The 20,272-nt window shown below is 27.8% G+C and overlaps 1 protein-coding gene across 1 annotated transcript; it reads left to right on the top strand.

Moving 5' to 3' along the window:
• The first annotated feature begins 2,254 nt into the window (after positions 1-2,254).
• LOC107440411 (DNA-directed RNA polymerase III subunit RPC4) lies at positions 2,255-18,371 on the top strand. Its single transcript, XM_087152215.1, has 9 exons — positions 2,255-2,569; positions 4,026-4,133; positions 5,274-5,375; positions 6,563-6,720; positions 8,090-8,199; positions 10,426-10,561; positions 12,889-13,020; positions 15,355-15,449; positions 17,292-18,371. The coding sequence occupies exons 2-9, from the start codon at positions 4,036-4,038 to the stop codon at positions 17,547-17,549; spliced, it is 1,089 nt and encodes a 362-aa protein (XP_087008341.1). The 5' UTR covers positions 2,255-2,569; positions 4,026-4,035; the 3' UTR covers positions 17,550-18,371.
• Positions 18,372-20,272: the final 1,901 nt, after the last annotated feature.

Here is a 20,272-nt window from a genome sequence, read left to right as displayed (position 1 = left end):
TAGTGAGACAACTGCATTTATGTCCTGATGAAGCTGTCTATGTTCCAGATTACAATGATAAACTGGTGCCTTTATTTAGTAATGTGGATTAATTACTAAAACATCACTTAAAAGGATATTTATTTGTTATATTAACAGTATTTTGCGAAATTTCTTTTCTTTTATTAAATTAGATTAATTTTCTAAACTTTATAAATGTATTTGTAATTTTTTCTGCCTTTTATAATGTTATTTTTGAAATTCAATTAATTTTTATACAGTGAAAAATTTAGAAACAACCAATGCTTTCACGTGTGTAAAGTTTTTGTAATTCAAAATGTTGATTGCTGACGGAATTTTTTTTAAATTTATTTCTTTTTTAAACCAGTTGAAAAATGTGAGATTTCAAAATTCTTTTATTAGTTCATTCATATTATTAATTTCACCTACCTTTCAGCTTTCATTTGTTGCTGCTGATCTGTCAAACTTCTTTAGGAAAAAACACCGAATTCCCTAGCAATATAATAATTTATTCTGCTCTTCTGATCCTAAAAAAAAAGCTTTTTATGAAATAGGTAGTCTTTTTTTTATAAGAGGATATATATACATATATATATATATATATATATATATATATATATATATATATATATATATTATATATATATATGGCATAATAATAATAAAAAGGATAATAAGAAAAATGAAAAAAACAAAGGAAATTAAGAAAATTAATAAGTTTTATTTAATGCGCATAAGCTGCAAGTATATAGAACTCATAAATTTATATACTAAAAAGCCGAAAAACAAGGACAAAAAATGAAAAGACATAATCTCCTCATCAGCTCACACGGTAATATCGTCAAAAATGAGTGCTTTCTAATATAAAAGCAGAAAATTATGTGATTTTTTATATGATTTTGCACAATTGCCTAAGGAGAATCCGAAGGCATGACATCACAATTTTGATCCTCTTCTCCCTCATTTAGATAACCAAACGACATGCGTGCAAATCCAGCACTTTACAGAAGAACAATTTAACGAGGATGTTACCATGCACCCTTAGTCTCTTTGCATTCTGATCACTTACCGCAGCCTGTGACGATTGATTTCAGTGATCTATTGAGTCTTACGATCAGTCCTCTTTGGAACAAACAATTGCCATTTTTCTGATTCAAATTAGCTAAGCAATGACCTCATAAAAAATTTTGGCCCTTATGCTTAAAAATAAAAAATTTTCCAGAAAAACCTGGTTTCTAACTAAGATACCGAAATTTCTACCTAAAGGCCTGGTTTCTTAGGACAGGACGCCGTCAGCTGGAAATCAGCGCTAACCTCTGATTGGTCCATTTGTGAGTTTGATAGTGTACGTCATTGAACGCTCATCTTGAACTACAATTGCCGTCCAACTCAACTGCAGTTGGATTACAACGTGACGTGAACCACAGAAGCAATGGCGGACAACATCTAACAGCACATTGAAATCAGCCAAGATTTTGATTTTGACATTAAACATAGCTTCTTCATTAATCATAGCACCCTTCATTTAGCTCAGCTATAAAGTGTTTTTTCTTGGACAAAGTCATTATTTGTTCTCTAAAACACTGGTCGACAAAAACAAAATCAATACAAAATCAAAATAAATATTTGTTTACGTTATTAACGCATGCGCAATGAGAGATAATGTCTGCGTTGGACGGACTGCTCACGCTGAGCTAACAAAAAAGTATTTTTTTGGCGTCAGCTCTACATCAACTTACCGCTGACGCCCAGATAAGGCGCTAGTTCTAAGAAACCAGACCTTGAGTTAACAAACCAGTATTTTGTTGGCGTCAGCGGGACGTTGACGTCCCGCTGACGCCCAGATAAGGCGCTTGTCCTAAGAAACCAGACCTTAAGCATCAATACTAACATTTCTAACAGTCTAATTTTCGCTTAATTTTTCCACGTTTTTTCTTTTAATTTAGCCGTAATTGTCTAAATATTACTGACACTTTCAAATTTAATTTGTCACATAGATATCTTGCGATGCGAAACAATTAAAAAAGTAAATCACTACCCGCAGTAAGAATATTGTCCTCAAAATGAATTTGTCCTCAAAAGTGACACAGTACCCACCTGAACAATTTGAGCAACAATTTTCTGATTCCTAGCTTTGTTTCAAATAACTAAACACTAAAAAACTAATTTAGCAAAAATTAAGGGATGTTAAAATATTACTAAAACTTTAATAATTGCTTCTAATTATTTAACTGTGCAATCCTGCTGATTCAATGGTTTCTAGTTGAGCAGAAATATTTGTATACCCGGTTCCGGTTATATTTTTGTTTATGTTTATGTAATGCAATCATTTATGAGCATTAAATCACCTTTAATTCAGCAAGAAAATTAAGATCATTTAATCAGTCTAGAACGATCAGTTTAATTTTATTGTTTTTAAACTGTTTTATTAAAGTGCCTGGTTTGATTATAAAATGTAGGAAATTGAATTCATCACCAAGAGTTATCTTAAACGTGCAAATTCATAACCCTTCATTCGCCTATTAATTTTTCTCTAGCTGTCTAAGATTTCTTATTTGTGGAAAAGCAGGTTCAATTTTATTTTCTTCCTTCCCTGCATACATTTTCTTTTTGATTATCTTGATAAGAATCTTTTTCTTTCTTTTTTTCAGATTTCGTTTTATATTTTACTATAATTAAATTAAATTTGAATTGTGATTCTTGTCGAGACAGGCAATAAATAAGAATTATTATTATTATAAAAGAAGAATCTCTATTACCTAAAAAAGTATGTTTTTTTGTGTAAAAGGCATATCAAGAGGAATTAACGTTTATTTTATTGTGATATGTTTTTGAACCTTATTTCTCTGGAAAGGGGGAGGATAATATACCTTGCATAAGCAGCTATTTACGTCTCTCTCATCATTTTAATCAAGATTGTTTTGACAGAAAATATTCAGGGGATATTTCCGTATCCAGATCTGTGTCACGCTAACTACAATCGCCAAGGTGCCAAATAGATTTCAAACTTGCAAATTTTAAAATTAAAAAAAACATGTAGTTGTTTTCCCTGGGGTGGCTACGAGGGGGAGATTTTTGTTTCCTGCTCTGTGGCAGAATAAACGCCAAGTCTTGTCAACTTCTGGGCAGCAGCCCGCGAGAAACTATAAAAAGCATCACTGAAAGGGACCAACTCGAAATGTATGACTCGTAGCCACCCCCAGCAAATATCTACATGTTTTTTTTTAAATGTGCAAGTTTAAAATCTATTTAGCACCTTGGCGATTGTAGTTGGCGCAAAAAGTGACGATGCAGAAATATCACCGCTGCAAGCTTTACCTTTTGAGTTGGTCCTTTTCTGTGATGTTTTTTTTTTTATGTTTCTTGCGGGCCACTTCCCAGAAGTTACGAACACTTGGCGATTATTCTGCCACAGATGAGGATACGGAAATCTCCCCCTTGCACTATAAAAATAGCTGAGTAATGGCAAAAATCGAGCAGTTGTGTATGAGAAACTCACATAGTAGGACAAATTCAAAGTGTATAATTCGTATCCACCCTTGTGTTATCAGTATGTATTTAATTTTTTACAACATTACAAACAAAAACTATTAGTGTTTGTAAAAAAATTCTTCGTATTTACAATTACACTTAGCACTCAAAACACCAAAAGAAAAAAAGGACAAATTCAAAGGGCATATAATTTGTAGCCATGGGGATATTTCCGTATCGTGATCTGTTGCACCAACTACACTCGCCTGGATGCCAAATAGATTTAAAACTTGCAATTTTTTTGTAAAAATAAAAAACATGCAGATGTTTGCCCAGGGGTGCTCTTATTTTGCCACAGATCAAGATATGGAAATCTCCCGTCGCCACTTCTGTGCAAACATTATTTATTTGTCTTTAAATTAATTGCATATATAAGTACCCTTTGAAGCCTTGATGGTGGTAGTTGGCGCAAACAGCTATCAATTCGGAAATGTTCTCGGGAATTCGTTTTAAAGTATTGTAAAAGCTTCATTTTATTGTTTTGTTTTTTACAGATAAACAAAAATGTCAGAGCTACCACCTCCTGGAAAACATCCTGATCTTAGTGGCTTGCCTAGAGGTGCAATTAGTATTAGAGGCCTTCCTTTAGGTAGAAATACAAGGTAAAGTTATTTATCTTCAATAATCAATTTGATTTTAAGAAAAGTTTTTGAAGTGTTTAAATTTCAATTTATTTTTACTCTGAAACTATTTAAAGAAGTTAATAACTTTTTTGACTCAGTTTAACTTGTAATTAATAATAATAACTAGATAAATTCTTGAAAAATTTTTATTTTTTATAATTGTTTATTGTACTAATCATTGAATTTTCTAAGATTTTAAAAACTTGTAAAATATGAAAATTTTTGGTTACTTTTTAACAGGACGTAAGTAAATTCCTTTTTGGATTTTTTTTATTTAAATGAACAAAAATTTCATTACAATATTTGAGTAGCTAATAAAAACCAAAATATAATTAAAAACTGTTTGAATTTTGGAAATTTTTTTACTCAGAAACTTTTTCACAGGGTTTGTTTAAATTTAATTCTTATTATTTAAAATTTCATTATTTAAAGTAAAACAATTCAAAATTTTCAAACTAATATTAGATTAAGTATTTAGGTTCAAATTTTAAACTGTAAACCTCTTGTCTTAATTTGTGGAAGATCAAAATAAAGTTCCACCATGAAGAAAGAGTTTATTTATTTAGAAAAAGTATGTTGTGTCTAATATTTGTAACTTAAACTATTTAAGCACCCAAAAAAATCTATCTCCTATACTCCTATATCTATCTCCTATGACTGGATATCCCTATCTCCTATACAAAAATTAGCACATTTAAAGTTCAACCCTATAATATAAATATTAAATTAAAATCTGATCATTAGATAAACAGTTATACTAAGTTAATTATTTTGTGAACACTCTAGACATATAATTATGGCACAGTATTTTGCCTTATTGTCATTGGAAAATTGAAATAAAATATTTAAACTTTCAGTTAGAATGACATAATAAAATTGTATCTTAATTTATAATACCTTGATAATTACTATGCTTTTCTATTAAATAACCTCTTAATTTACAAAACTTTTAAGAAAATAAGTTTCATTATTTTTTGCTTCACAAATTTATTAAAGAGAAAAAAACTTGTTCCATTTTAAGCATTAATTTATTTTCCTAAAATGTGTTTGGTAGTTATCTTGAAAAAAAAGCATTTTACTTTTTAATTGTTTATTTAACTATTGACCTCTCTATTTTAGATTACCATCAATCCGAAGTCCCAGAGATTTAACTCTAGGAGCTCAACCTAAAAGAGTTTTTACACCTAACATCCCCGTCCGGCGTGAAAAAAAATCTGTTGAGTAAGTTATCTTTTATAAGAATACAAACTTTAACTTAAAGAGTTTTGTTATTTTTATGAGCATTTTACATCGAAAACTAAATAATTTTTTTAATTATTTTTGAATCTATATTTTTATTTATTTTTTTTTTAATGTTATTATGTATGAAGTGCACTGAATTATAATTTTTTTTTATTGTAATTGAAATAGTATCTTTTTAAGTCACCATTTTTGGATTTTTAAAATAATTTCTTAGCTGTATCATTGTCTTTTGTTCTTATTTTTGTTTAAATCATGCATTAAAATAATCATGTAATTATTACTTGATTAAAAACTTCATTTGCTTCAAAAATCAGCATGTTTATGTACTCAAAAACAGGCCCCCATTTTCAAGATTTGCCAAACACGATTGAGAAAAAAAGTACTTTAAAATATAAAATGTTAATTTGCTAATTAAAAATAGAAAAATAAAGGTGAGAAACAAAAATAATTTTTCTTGTCCTGTTTTTCATCTTTTTTCTCACCCTGATTTTTCCATTTCTTGGTGACAACTTAATGTTTTATATTTCAAATCAGTTTTGTTTCTTCTCAATCACGTGTTAGCAAATGTTGGAAATGGGTATCTATTTTTGAGTGCTTAAAACATGTCCTCTGTAATTTCCAATTTGTATATTTTTGAAGTTAATGAAGTTTTTAATAAAGTAATATCTTACAGCTTCAGTTTCTTGTGATTATTTCCTTAATAATGAAAGTACTCTGTTGCATCTCATATATTTAATAAGTATTATGGAAAATATTAAGTTTGGTTCTCAATGTATCAACAAAGGAAAAAATAGATATAGAAAAGAAATAGGATTTCTTGAATATAGTAATTAAAAAATAAGTTTTCTTATAAAGGTTGTTTCAATTTGTTGCTTGAAGTTCTTAATAAATCTTGCTTTTCTACTACTTTAAGTATTGCATTTTTTTATTCTAAAGGTGCCTTCTGGACTTTTTTTTATTTTAATTATTTTTAGGCCAGAACCTGAAAGTGAATTTCAGTATATAATTAAAAAATAAATTTTCTTATAAAGATTCAGTGTTTCCTATTATCAAAATTTATTGCCTAAACTTCTTATTAAATCTTGCTTTTTAATTACTTAAAGTATTGCATTTTTCTTATTCTAAAGGTGCTTAGTTGACTTTTACTTATCTTTATTTATTTTTAGGTCAGAACCGGAAAAATCCCAAACTTCCACAAGTAAGAGTAAAGAACCTAAGCAGAAACCTTCATTCAGTCCTAAATGGCAAAAGAAGGAACGAACCATAATTCAGACTGAAGGATCTCTTTTTGGAGAAGGGATTGCTGCAAGTCCATCCAAAAATGGTATTAATTTTAATGAAAAATGTATAAATAAATATTATCTTTAAAAAACTAGGTTCAACGTGTCATAATGGTGTTAAAGTAAATTAAAGCTGTGGTACAATGTTTAATTAAAATATTAAATTCGAAACTTTTAATAAAATTAATATAGTTCAACCCCTCTGTTGTGAACCGTCTGTGGGCCTAGCAATATGTCCACTATAAACAATGGTTCACTATTTACAAATTTTTTCAAAAATATTTTTTTGCATATGACAGTTGGTGTTAGTTTCATTTAGTGAGACGAGTGCCGAAACTAAAAATGTAGAAAATAATAATTGAAATATTACATAATTTGTTTGAAAAATTTTTAACTAAATAAATAGATTAAAAAAAAATTAATGGAAAAATACTTACTAAGATTAAAAAGTGGTTTTAATTTTGCATTTTATGTATGAAAAAAATTTGTGATTTTTGATAGTGTTTATCAATTTTCTTATCGCTTCATTTTCTTCCATTAACTTTCCTTCCTGATTTTTCTTTTATTATGGTTACGGTTTCATCATCAGTATGGATATCAAAAGTGGGCACTTCAGCATTGTTACATTCAAATTGCTCTATAACATCCCTTCTATAAAATTTTATTTTCAGTTAATTTAAAAACATAACATTTCAATTTTGTGTTTTTATAGCCACAGAGTTATTGGTAAATTGTCTTATCATCTTCGTCCTGTACAGGAATAGTCTCCCTAGAAGTTTAAATTTGAAGGACAGAAAAAAATTCTGCGTAAATAAGATTTGAATTCAGTATAACCAAATTATCGATTTCTCATCTGTTTTCTATAAGCGTTTTGAATAACATCTAAATGGGAATTTAGACGGGTTAATCAATAAAGTGCACTTCAAGTGATTGTTCACTTTACCGGAGTTCAACTGTAATTAGTGTATAATAGCGATGCATGAAAATGTATAGTTTTATGATTATAAGAATGTAAATATTGGAGTAGCCTTCAAAGCCTCTTCTAAAATAGATCTTGATTGTCGTAATTTTTTGTGTGTAGCATTAAACTAAAACGATAATTATAAGCACTTTTTTCTTTATCTTACTGTGTAGGGTGCTAATCTTATTTAGTAACGCAAGTGCTGGAACTAAATATTAAAAGAATTAACCAACTTTAAGGAAAAAATCATCTACTTATCATTTTTAATTATAATTGTAAAAAGAAACAAAAAATTAACGACAGTTTTCTAAGTGTGGGACCATAATACTGATCTAAACATTAAGCTCTGACAATAATTAAGTTAAAATTTAATTGACAGTAAAATTTTTAGAGTAAATTTTCAATTTGACTCTTTTGTAGAATGACCATTATATATTATGACACTTTTGTAGAGCGACCAAGGGAAGCCGTACCAAAGTTCACATCTAAGAGACCTGCAGTGAAGAAGGAATTTGATATGTCTGAGATGAAAAGTGACTTAAATGGGATTCTTAGGGATGATGTAAGTATTGTTAACTCATTTGGAGAAATGTTTTAGCTTTAAAGTTAAAATAGCTGTGTTATAATTTTTAGAGATTTGATTTAAAATAGAAATTTTCTGTAAAAATGCAGTTGCTGAACTTTTGTAAGATTTATTATTTTTATTTTCTGGAACACAGTGTTAAAATACTGACATAGACTTATTTGTTATTTATCTATTGTGGTTAAATATAAATTTTTAATTTAATCTTTTTTCTTTTTTTAAAAAAAAATTAAATTTCACTGATTAGGTGCAATTTGCAATTAAATTTATTTTCTGTGGCTAAATGAATATTTGCTGTATAGATTTCATAGCTGTATGGTTAAAATATTTACAATTTTATTTTGAATTACAAATTTTAAAAATGCTATTCCTCCCTCTCCTTGGCCAGCTCTCACTGGTGAATAACTCTCGCTCACTCACTCTCTCTATCTCTATCAGTTTTTATGTAAAATGAAAACCATAAAAGCTATAAAATAAAACATTTCATTAAATTAATTTGCTCTCAGTTTATAACTGCAATGAACCTGTAATCCTGACCAAGAGAAAAGCACCCTGATTATTTATACTTGACTATTTTAAGCTACATGAAAAATAACTCATATACCAACCATCTTCTTGTGATGAACACTTATAAAAAATTTAGTTTGGATAACTTGTACTTTTTGTAACAATATTTCTGTTTCATTCTCTTTACATAAAATTCACCAGAAAATGTTTTGAGTATCACAAAGAATTTAATGTTAGTTCTTATGAGGAACGAATATCATGTTTTAAGAGATCCAGAAAATTTTTATCAGGAAAAAATATTTTTCAAAATATTTGCTCTTTTGTTAGAACATTGGAAAGTAAAAGTGCAAAACTTTTAAACAAAATGAAATGTTTAAAAAACAATAATTTTGGTAGGGTATAAATACAGTAGGGTATCTAGCAAATGTTGAAAACTTCAAATTATTACTATGTTAAATATTCTTCATGTTTTAAGTGTAGTGATTTTTTGTAATGGTAATTACTTGAATCCAATTTTTGAGATGTTAGTGAAAATGCTAAATTACAAAATCTGCTTTGATAATTCCAAAATTAAGTAGTTTTTTTTTCTTTTTTTAAACCATCAATGTAATAAATTTTATGTTTAACAGTTGTCTGTTTTACTATAATTTATTAATAAGGTCAAAATAAACAGAGTTAAAATATTAAGTGTTTATTATTATTTTAAGTTTTAGGATCTTATCTAAAATATGAGTGAAAAAGAAATTGCATTTTCATTTGCACTAAAAGCTTTATATACTTATTGGTGGCTTAAAACATAATTTAAGTCATTAAATTTTTTTTAAACATCAAGCTGATTTTTTTAAAAACCATTTTTTGAAATTTGAAAGTTTTTGGAAGTTACTAATGCTGATGAGATATTTTTTGATATTATGTGAGGTATCTATGCCAAAAAGACATTCCAACAAAATAAATATTGTTACCTTTTCCTGCTACAAGCAAATCAATTAAAATTGACTTAACTTTTCAATTTAGAACAACTTAAAATTATGATTCTATTTATGAGGGATAGTAATTTACTTCTTAACTTCTAAATGAAAAATATTTGCTACTTAGTAGAAAGTTATTAATGCAAGCTGTTGAAATTATAAAATTAAGGATTTTTTTTAACTCTTTTGTGACGAGAGTTACAAACAAGCTTATTGCTGAGGGCGGGAATCTCTTTTGCGAGTCCTGCCCAACGCTGAAAGATTTTTTTTGCTGTTAAGCCTAAATTTAGGACAGCTTAAAGATGCGATTCCAATTCAAATAGATAATAATTTGCTTAACTTCAAATGAAAAATATTTGTTTCTTAGTAGAATGCTATTAAAACAAATTGTTGAAATTTTTTTACATTTATTTTATAACCGACGTTGAACAGCCTACTCAATTATGATTTTATGACTAACAATGTTCAGCTCTTTAGCCTTGTAATTTTGAACACAACCTAGAAGACAAGGGAGCTTCTGGATGATGCATTATAAGAAATTGGCCTTTGTGGAGAACTTTTTGATGAAACTATCCCGCATTTGTGTTACATTGAAAGGAAAACCACAAAAACCAATGGTTAACCTAAGCTAATGGTAAACGTGAAAGAGCTCTGTGTTATATGAAAAATCAACGGGTTAGTAAAGTGCAATTTAAATTTATTTTAATGTTAATTTATTTAATTTTTAAAGTTTATTGATGACGATGATGAATACGATGAAGATGATGATGTCAAACCTATTATATATCCTTGCCAAAATGATACAGAAAAAATTAAGAAAGAGATTACTCTAAAAAAGAAATTTGAAGATGAAGAATTTGCTAAAGGTTTTTATTTATTTATTTATTTTTTCATTTATAATATTTATCTCTTTGCATTTAGTTTTTACAATTGTCACTTTTATTCTACACATTTATATAATTATTTTTATATCTATGTATGACATATATATGTATAATCCTTAGAAAATAATCCCAATGATGTTAAATTTTGAAATTTTCACTAAATCGTACTAACAAGACATTTACATACATGTGATTCTTCCACCATGTGGAAAAAATCTGTCAGTTTGATTCTTTTTGTTAATGGATTTTCATCATTTTGAATTTATGAAACTGTGCCAGAATCTGCTAATATCAGGATACTTATTCACCTGGTTTGAATATCAAGCATCAATTGTTCATATTTACCTAATTTAAAAATGACACCTTGCAATTTTTATAACACAGTTTTAAAATCGCGATTGGTATTCACTTGAGTTTAAATTCCAAAGTTGTTATTTGTATTCAAGAGTTTTCAAAATTCAATATTGCAATTTGTATTCACGAGTTGTATTCATATATCAATTTTCATATTCACGTGATTTTCCGATTCTTGTTAGAACTGAGTTTTTTACTATAAAGGTGTGCCATTCTTTGCTGATAGGTAATTCGTTAAATATGGAACATATATGGTACATAAATTTAAATCTTGATATGGAGTTAGAACACATTAAATTTTCATGGTTTTTTACTTAAAGTCACAATCACTCTTTTCGGGCCCCACATGGCCAGCATTTAATATGTAAAACTTTGTGTATCTTACAGTTCACTAAATTTTAACCTTAAATAAATTAAAAAATAATAAATAATTGTTTTTTTTTTGTTTGTTTGTTTTTTTACATTAACTTATTTTTGGATAAATACATATTAAATGCAAACAAAAACAAAGGTTCAAATGAAGTACATTTTTGTTTTTGATTTCACAACTTTAAATTTCTACACAAATTAATTAAAATATTTAAAACTTAATCCTTGAACTCGTAAGATTAAATTATAGTGTATGACAATCAGATAGTGTGCACAAAAATTATTATCAACGTATTGTATTTTATAGTTTGAGCACTCTAGATATTATTAGAAATAGATAATTCATGTTTAGTGCACAAAGAGGAAAACACCCTGAATAAATTTTAACCTACAATAGGTATTATTGTTTACTTGGCCTCAATGTTAATGGTTCAGGGGCCTTACCTTAAATTGGCTAACTTACTAAAGAAAATATTTTTAATTGCAATAACTTAAATTGTACTTTCTTTAATTAAATATGCTTTTTTTAGGCAAATTTATATTTGTGATTCTTAAAACTGTTTGTTAATTTGCTAATATTTGAAAAAATTCTGAATTTTTAAGGTATAATAATTTTTACTACAATTTAATCAACGTAATTTTTAATGAAAAATTCTGAAATTTGAAAAGAATCTGCTGATATTCTAAAGAAATTAAATTTAACTTTGAAATGGTGAAATATGCAAATAGTGAAGCAAACTTTTTAAGGTCGTTTTCTACTCTTGTAACATTGAACCCTACAGTCAATCCACTTCATGTTTATTATTCTGGTTATTGTTTTATTTGTCTACAAATTAACTGTGATAGTATAGAATTGAATTTTACTTTTAAAAAGTTTTAAATCAGCGCCAATCAGAACACCATAAAATGCAAAATCGTTTATTTCTTCCTAAGAAATAAAAAGATTTATTTTAATGAAATCATCTACAAATAATATAAATATTTTTTTTAAATATTTTTTCCCTTTTCATTATTGAGTTTTATTGGTATAAGCGTCTGTTTCTTTTACTTTTGGGTAAAGCATGATTCTATAAAGTTTTTGGGTATATTTTTATAATATCTAATATTTTCAAAGTTTGTTACTTGTGTGTTAGGATAAGGTTAATTTTAACAATAATTATCTTAGTTTGACTGCATTGACATTTCCAATCAATTAATTGATTTATGAAGATAGTAATGCAGATTGACCTTGTCAATCTTGCTACCTGGTCTATCAATCAATTGATTTATAAAGATAGTGATACAGATTGACCATGTCAATCTTGCTACCAGGTTACTTTTTTAGAATTGAAAGGCTTGGGGAATTATTAAATACTTTTTCTGAAACTTTTCACTTTTCAGAAAAACACTTTTTCTGAAAACGACATAAGTGTTCTATATTATCGTAAAAGTCTTCCTAAAAGTAAAAGTTCTATATTATTGTAAAAACTTTCACTCGATAACAGTGCAGTGCAAACGAGCATATTGTTACTTACATTGGAATTGATTTATTTTATTTATTTTAAAGTCTTGTTAAATTCACTGATTTTTGAAATCTATTTATTTAGGATTGGGATTTGATGTTGAAAGAATTGCAAAATTTATTAAAAAAGAAAAATGTGCTGATGCTGCTATTAAACAGGATGAAGTGAACATGGATTTGGAATCTGACAATGAAATTTATAATTTAATTAAACAAGGTAAATCTTCTGATGTCCCTTTACAAATTTTTCTGATATCGTTGTGGCCCCAGGAAGTCTGGGGCCACAATGATATCAGAAAAATTGATCTGAAAAAAATCAAGAATGAAGTCAGAGAATTAAGTTAAAATACACCAAAAAATTATAAAAGGAATTAAGAGTTTGAGGTACCTAAAACCTGAAAATCCAATATTTAATTCCAAAAAAATTTTTTTTGCTAATTCTGAAAGATATTTTCTGATGCTTGATGCATTTTTACATAGTAACATAATTCGTCACGCGATATCGTGTAGACCGGCAACAAACATTTTTTACTCTAATGCTTTCATAATCTTTCTTACTACTTGCATTGTCTGGGCTTAATATAATTCTAATTAGCTAAACGACGTATCTAACTGAAATTACTGTAATTGAATAAAAAATACAATATTTGTTCAGAAATATTCATATTGACATAATTTTCAGATCAAAGGGAATATATGTTTTTCTTTTCAGTAGAAAAAAATCGTTCACTAATACTTCTGCCAAAACAAAATTTTTTTGACGAATTTATGATTTTATCACGTTTGGTGAGATAGCAAATACTTAACATGGGCTCTGAATTTGTTCATAAATTCTGTGCAAAATCTAAAACTGATGCTATGTCCAAAATTTGACAATTTTGTTTTCTCTGTTTAAGATTATAAATGTTTGATAGAAGTGTCATATTCTTGCACTTATAAATTTTTAATTGTAGGCTTTAGAGAAACTTTTTAAGTATTTTTTTATTAATCTCTACAAAACGTATAAATCTGAGAATTAAGGTTTAAAATAAAAAAATAATAACTTTGGTTCGTAATTAGTTCTTATCAGGGTGGACTTAAAAAATCTTATCCCCATTAAAGCTTATGCATGCAGATGAAGTCTTTAATTTATAAAATTGATGCCTAAGCATGTTTTTAGATTGCATATTAATGTACCAATTTTTAATTCTTCGGAAAAAACGGCATTATAAACATTATTGCTACTTTAACATAAGGAAGTATTAGTTATTATTAAGACCCGGATTTTGGTGACATTTGCATTTTTTGCATTTTTGGACCTTTTTTTGTCTTTTAGAGCATTTTTTTAGATTTATAGGGCATTTTTCTTTAAATTTTGGGGCGTATTTTGCATTTTAATGCATTTTTTAAAGTTTTTTGTTAATTTTTTCCAATTTTTATTATTTTTTTATCAATTTTCATTATTACACTGGCTTCCAAACAATGAAGAAAATCTACAGAATATTAACAGGTGAAGCAAAATCTTTTCAAATTGAAGAAGAATTGTCAGTAAGTGAGACCGTCTTTTTCAAGTACGCACCTATAACATCAGTAGACGTTGAAAGAAGCTTCTGCAGGAATGAAAATTTACTTTCAGACAAGAGATGCTCGTTTACATTTCAAATTATCAAAAAACATTTAATAATCCAATGTAATTCTGATATTTAGTAATATTATGAGATGGAAGTTGTTATATCCATTAAAGCTTCTACACAAAATAAAAATATTTTGGTGTCAATATATTTTCCTTTTTTTTGTTATTTTGGGATATAAAACAAATTTTTCAAACTTTAATGAACGTAGAACAAGTATTGCATTGCTTTATATTTTTTAAATGACTCATAATAATTTTAAAGAGCAAAATATTTTTTTAATTCAATATTTTTACTTTATATAAGGCATTTTTTGTGCAATTTTTGGATTTTTAAGAGCATTTTTTGCCCTTTTTAAGGGCATTTTTTGCACTTTTTAAGGGCATTAGTTGAGATTTTTTAGGTCATCAAAATCCGGGCTCTAGTTATTATTAACAAGGAACAGTTAAGCATTGATTTAATAAAAGCAGAGCATTCTTATTGACAAAAACATTTTGTCAAATTTAGAACGACCAGCAACGGGCATGTCATTCTTCCTCTAACTGGCAGGATAAAAAATAATAAGCTAACTTTGTTAAATAAATTCTTATCTTATAATTTAGGTTAATAATATGTGTTATAATTTGGGGGCTCTAAATCAATATTTTACAGTTGAATATTGAATACCTATTAAATACTGAATACCGATAGAATAATTACATGCTGGGCCATGCATTCAAGTCGGAAAATGACATGTAAGACTGATTGAAATTGAGAAAATGCAATTTTCTAGCTTTGGCTTTTGTTATTTTTTTATTAGTGTAGAGTTTCATTTCTTTTTCTGCTGATAGAAACAATTAATTGAAATATGCGATTATATTAATAATAAATAAATGTTTTATAATGTATATTTTAATATTTTTTTCTAAGTATATTTTGATGCCCCCCTCAATTCATTTCAGATAAACATCAGTTATTCCTGTTGCAGTTTCCTAAATTTTTTGCTGTTGAGCAATCAGAAGATCAGCAAAAAGATTCTTCTGCAGAACAGAAAAAAGTAAAGTTTGGGTTTTTCTATTCTATGCCAGTGTGCAAAATGAAAAATTGATCTCATAATAACTGTCGAACTAATAATTAAAATTAATTCATATAAGCAAACAGTATTTTAAGTTAGAAAAAAACACACTTTATCTGAATAAACATATATTTCTAGGCAGATTTGAAATCTTGACCCTAAAAATATAGGAGATAGCTGCAATTTGGAAAATATTTTTCCAATAGTTGTCAAGCTAGCCAAAGAAATTTTGGATGATAATTTAAGTTATTCGAAAAAGTGGTAATTTTAAATTTTTATTTCTCAAGAAGTACTTAATCGATTCTATTCAAATTTTGGAATCATTCATTCAAAATTATTTAAATTGAAATAGTGTAAAGATTTGTATAACTTTCAATTGAATTTTTTTTCACCATTAGTAAATTAAGTTATATAAAATAAGAAAACATCATTAAAAAAATTTTTTCATGGAAATATAATCTGGTAAACGAATTTTGCAATTGTATAAAGTGAAAATAATATAATGAGGTTCAAATGTTTGACCGCCCTCCTGACCAATCTATTGAAACCATATTTTACAGATTGCACCTATCCCCTGCTCATATTTATATATATATATATGTGGTAATATGTATATATTTGCATATATATATTCTATATCCATGGAACAAAAAATTTATGTTAATTTAGAAAAAGTACATTTTAACCTGTAACTATGTTAATCCAATTGTGTATCAGATCTACTTGGTTATCCATAAAAAATTTCTAAAAGTGAGGGAGTCTTTTAGTTGTCCCACTGCGGACTGATAGTAAAGACGTGAGACAGATGTTAAAGACCCCAGTAAAACACTGAAGTCAAGTATCACTGGCTGCAGGCGGTAAGCGAGTGGGTGACCACTTTGATCAGTCTACGTAGGGACCGAGGGTGTTTGGTACTGTTCTATCGTACTATTGTTTTTTTTTTTTTTTTTAATATTTATTCTGTTCTATCTTATTATACAAAAGTTTATGTAAGAACTTTTTATTAACACCTTCCCTATCAGCGTTGCATCTCATACAGTGGAGGTTTTTATGCCTGTATGGTCGGCGTAGCATGACACGTGACAAAGAGAAAAATTGTATCATTGAAATTGAATTTATCACTTCTTACACGTCTCTTTAAATCCTACGAGTATTTTTGTATTTATTAATGCGTATTGCTAAGAGATGGTGCAACTAGTCGCACTTTCTTTACGATTTGCGCATTGAGATTTTCTGTCTTGAATTGAAATCAAAATCATTTAGTTCTCTCTATAATTTTGCTCTCATTAGTATTACCGTTGCATATCAAAATAGTTATGAGGTATTTAGAGAGTGAGTCTGTGGACAGTGATTGTAAAACTGTTTTAGCGGTAATGTTGAAAAATTATTTTCCTAAATATTTTTCGCCTATTTTTAATAATTATTTTATGCGGATATTTATCTTAAACTCCTTCAAGCAATCGAGTTAATAAATATGTCATCATGGTGTTTTGTTTTTTTTTAAGATAAAACTTGCATTGCAGGGAAAACTGGAGATCAGTGGATGGGACATTACATATTTTACCACCAATAAGTCAAGCAAAAATCTGCTTTCTGATGAAAATGTTTTGCATTTTCGAATGGATAGAACATCTATTAATTTTTGGCAATAAAAACAATTTTGAGGGTCGGAAATTCAAAAAAAAAAAAAAAAATCTGAAAAAAAGGGGTCAAGTGGATTTACAGTAATGTCTTCTTAATTTTGTTTTGACATTTAAATACAAGATATTTTTATATCTGTATAATAAGTATTTTTGTATTCATCTTCTTTTTGTTTTCTTTCAGAACAAAGCTAAAACAGGCTTATCAGTTTTGCCAGAAGGTCAAATTGGAAAACTTCAAGTGATGAAATCCGGACGCACAAGATTACTAATCGGAGAAAATAGTTTCTATTTAGACTTTTCCAATTCCGTAAAAAGCAAAAATGAGGTTGTATCCATACAATTAAATGAGAGTGATAAAGATATCATAGTCCTTGGGGATATAGATCATAAAGCAACTGTTGTACCTGATGTAGATAAACTTTTAGAATCTATAAGATAACCTTTTTTTAATTAAATGTAGGTCTTATTAGTTCACAAAAATTTTAGTAGATAAAGATTTTAATGCAACATACTATTCCTGTAGGTATGTGATTTTAAAAGTTCTACTCTTTAAATAAATTTCCTCATTTGAGAAAAAAATCCTCAAAATATTTTTTGCTATTTTGTTGTACTTTTTATAAAACTTGTATCAAATTTTATATTTTTTTAACAAAGGCCTCTTTTAAAATGTCTTTTAAAAAATCATAATTATTATAAATCAAAATTATCATAATTTGTTTTCCAGGCTTAAGACTTTTTTCAATTATTCATTTACATCGATGACATCGTCATTTTGTATTCAAAGCCTTACAACCATTATTTAATTTATTTCTAAATAAGTAACCATTAATTTATTATTTTAATATATGATTTTATTCAAAATTAATTTTAAATTTAAAAGAAGAAAGCTTAAAAAAATTTAAATTCATCCTCAAAATTTTAGACTGTTATTGACTTTTTATTTATATTGGCATCTTCACCATTTTTTTAAGGCCATTAATATAATTGTTAATTAACAGCATTCCATTCTGCATATATAGACGTGGTTTAATATTAATAATTAAACATTAATATAGTTTCTAAATGATCTGAAAATTAATCATACTCATTTATTTTCTATTATAAATTAAAAAAACTTTTTATACAAATGTTTGCATATTTTTCTTGAAATAATTCATTGAATGAATCTTCATTTGAATAAGCTAGAAGGTCTTATTATAAAAAAGATGTTATTTGTATATTCTTTTTTTTTATGTAAATAAAGGTGAATTTTTTACAGTAATGCCTGTTAATCTTTGCTCAGTCAAATTGATTTTAATTTTCAAAATAGTGGAAAGTTGGTGTTTATAAAATTGGAAATTTTCATTATTATTTATCCTTGATTTTAAATCTTTTACTCTAACCAAATAAATTATGGTAAGAAAAATATCTTTTGAGTTCTATAAAGGACAACTCGAGAAGTGCTTGAACACGACTCTCCTGGTAAAGATGAAACCTCATGAATAATGAAATCAAAACAATGTTTCCATCATTCACATGTTTTTATCATGTTCTTTTTAAGTAATTAGAGTGTTTAATTTTAAACTCAGCACTAGACGTCGAAGTTTCAATAATTTCTTGACTCCTATAGACTTAGAGGCTGGGAAGCTCCAAAGATCAGGGCACAGGGACATGAGGTCTATTGTTCTCCAAACCCTTAATCATGATTAACAAGAAAGCTTTATAACTGAAATAAAGTACAGCAAACAACTGACAGGAATGTCTTGCAGTTCCCAGGCTTTAATGCAGTGTTGCCCTAAATGCTGCTCAAATCTTTGAGCAAAATAGACCTCACAATCACAAAGTATAAGTAGTGAATTCTCCTCCTCAAGATAACAACCTTGACAAAGATAATCAGATTTAATACTCATTATGTAGAGGTGTCTCCTGAGAATCCAGTGAGAAGACCAATGATCTTCTTCAAACTATTCCTGTTAAAAAGCTCTTTTTGATGTACTTGACTCCTATACAATTAGAATTTGTATCGTCAATGGGAAGTCAATCAAAATTTCAACTGGCTAAAATGCTCAAAATTCATCTGAATCTCTGAGCCTGTGCAAGCTGTAAGTATTTAGTAAATGGTGCAAGCAAAGTTTATTGCAAATTTTAAAAAAAATGTTATCACCTTCCGTCATAAGTAAATCACAAAACTAATATCTATATATATAAACTATATATTATAAAAAGTTTTAAGAACTAAGTTTTCCAAATTTAAAATAATACGTTTAAAAAGGAAAATGTAATTTTTGTCAGGACGAAAAATGTGAACTATCTATCACACCTGTCAAACATAAAATTACTTCATTCTTTATTTATTTGAAAAACGCAGTTTTTAAATTTTTTATTTTATTATATAACCTTTGTGTGCTAGGATAACAATTGCTTATATTTTAATTGAAATAATTATGATTCCATTCTTCGTTGTGAGTAAACTACATTAAAGAGAAACTGGAAATAAGGTAGGAGAAATTAAATCTGTGCTGACCTGGTATAAGCAGGTTTTGCAGTTTTCCTGATTTTCTGGAAACAAAATATTTTGTCCCAATTTTTACCTTTTTGTCCTGAATTTTGTGTATGTTCAGAACATCCCTATATATTTACAACAAATTGTGCAACATTAAAAAAGAACAATTCGGAACAACAAATACAAGTGTGGGCTCTAAAATAGTAGATTTTAAGAATTGAAAGATTTAAATATGAAATTTTTTGTTTATTAATTAATAATGCTAGTAAGAATCGCAAAATTCAATTGTTCTTTTTGTTTCAAACTTTTTGTAATAAAGAAACTCAGCATTTTTGCTGTTAATAGCTTTTTTTTTTTATACGAGTATCTCCGATTGCTAATTAAAAAGTGGTGGTTTTTGTCGCAGGCCATTGTTCTTGTTTTCCAGTGGCGCCCTCTATGGCCAAGAATTCGACTTCTGTCACACCCGTTTATAGGGCGGACCCATTTCTTTACAACAGAAAGTGTTGATCCAAAGATGTTGAAAAGATAAGTGAATAAAAGAGTTGTCCTAAAGATGTTGATCCACAGATCGTAATTTTGTCCTGAGCCAGAGAATGATCAATCTCCAATTCAGTACCTCCGAAAGTATAATTAATTATGGGAACATGGAGAAATGATCTGCAGAGATTGAACTTACA

This window comes from Parasteatoda tepidariorum, chromosome 9 (genome assembly GCF_982258835.1).
Source record: "Parasteatoda tepidariorum strain Cologne lab strain chromosome 9, Ptep-v5.0, whole genome shotgun sequence".
Lineage (NCBI taxonomy): Eukaryota > Metazoa > Arthropoda > Arachnida > Araneae > Theridiidae > Parasteatoda > Parasteatoda tepidariorum.
Note: the sequence above shows the minus strand (reverse complement) of the source record. Positions and strands in the feature narration are given on the sequence as shown.

Bases quoted from the DNA above. Each gene is read 5' to 3' on its own strand.
- LOC107440411 (XM_087152215.1), top strand. From the start codon at position 4,036: ATGTCAGAGCTACCACCTCCTGGAAAACATCCTGATCTTAGTGGCTTG. The intron at 4,134-5,273 runs GTAAAGTTATTT...TCTCTATTTTAG, and splicing joins CCTTTAGGTAGAAATACAAG to ATTACCATCAATCCGAAGTC. The intron at 10,562-12,888 runs GTTTTTATTTAT...CTATTTATTTAG, and splicing joins AGATGAAGAATTTGCTAAAG to GATTGGGATTTGATGTTGAA.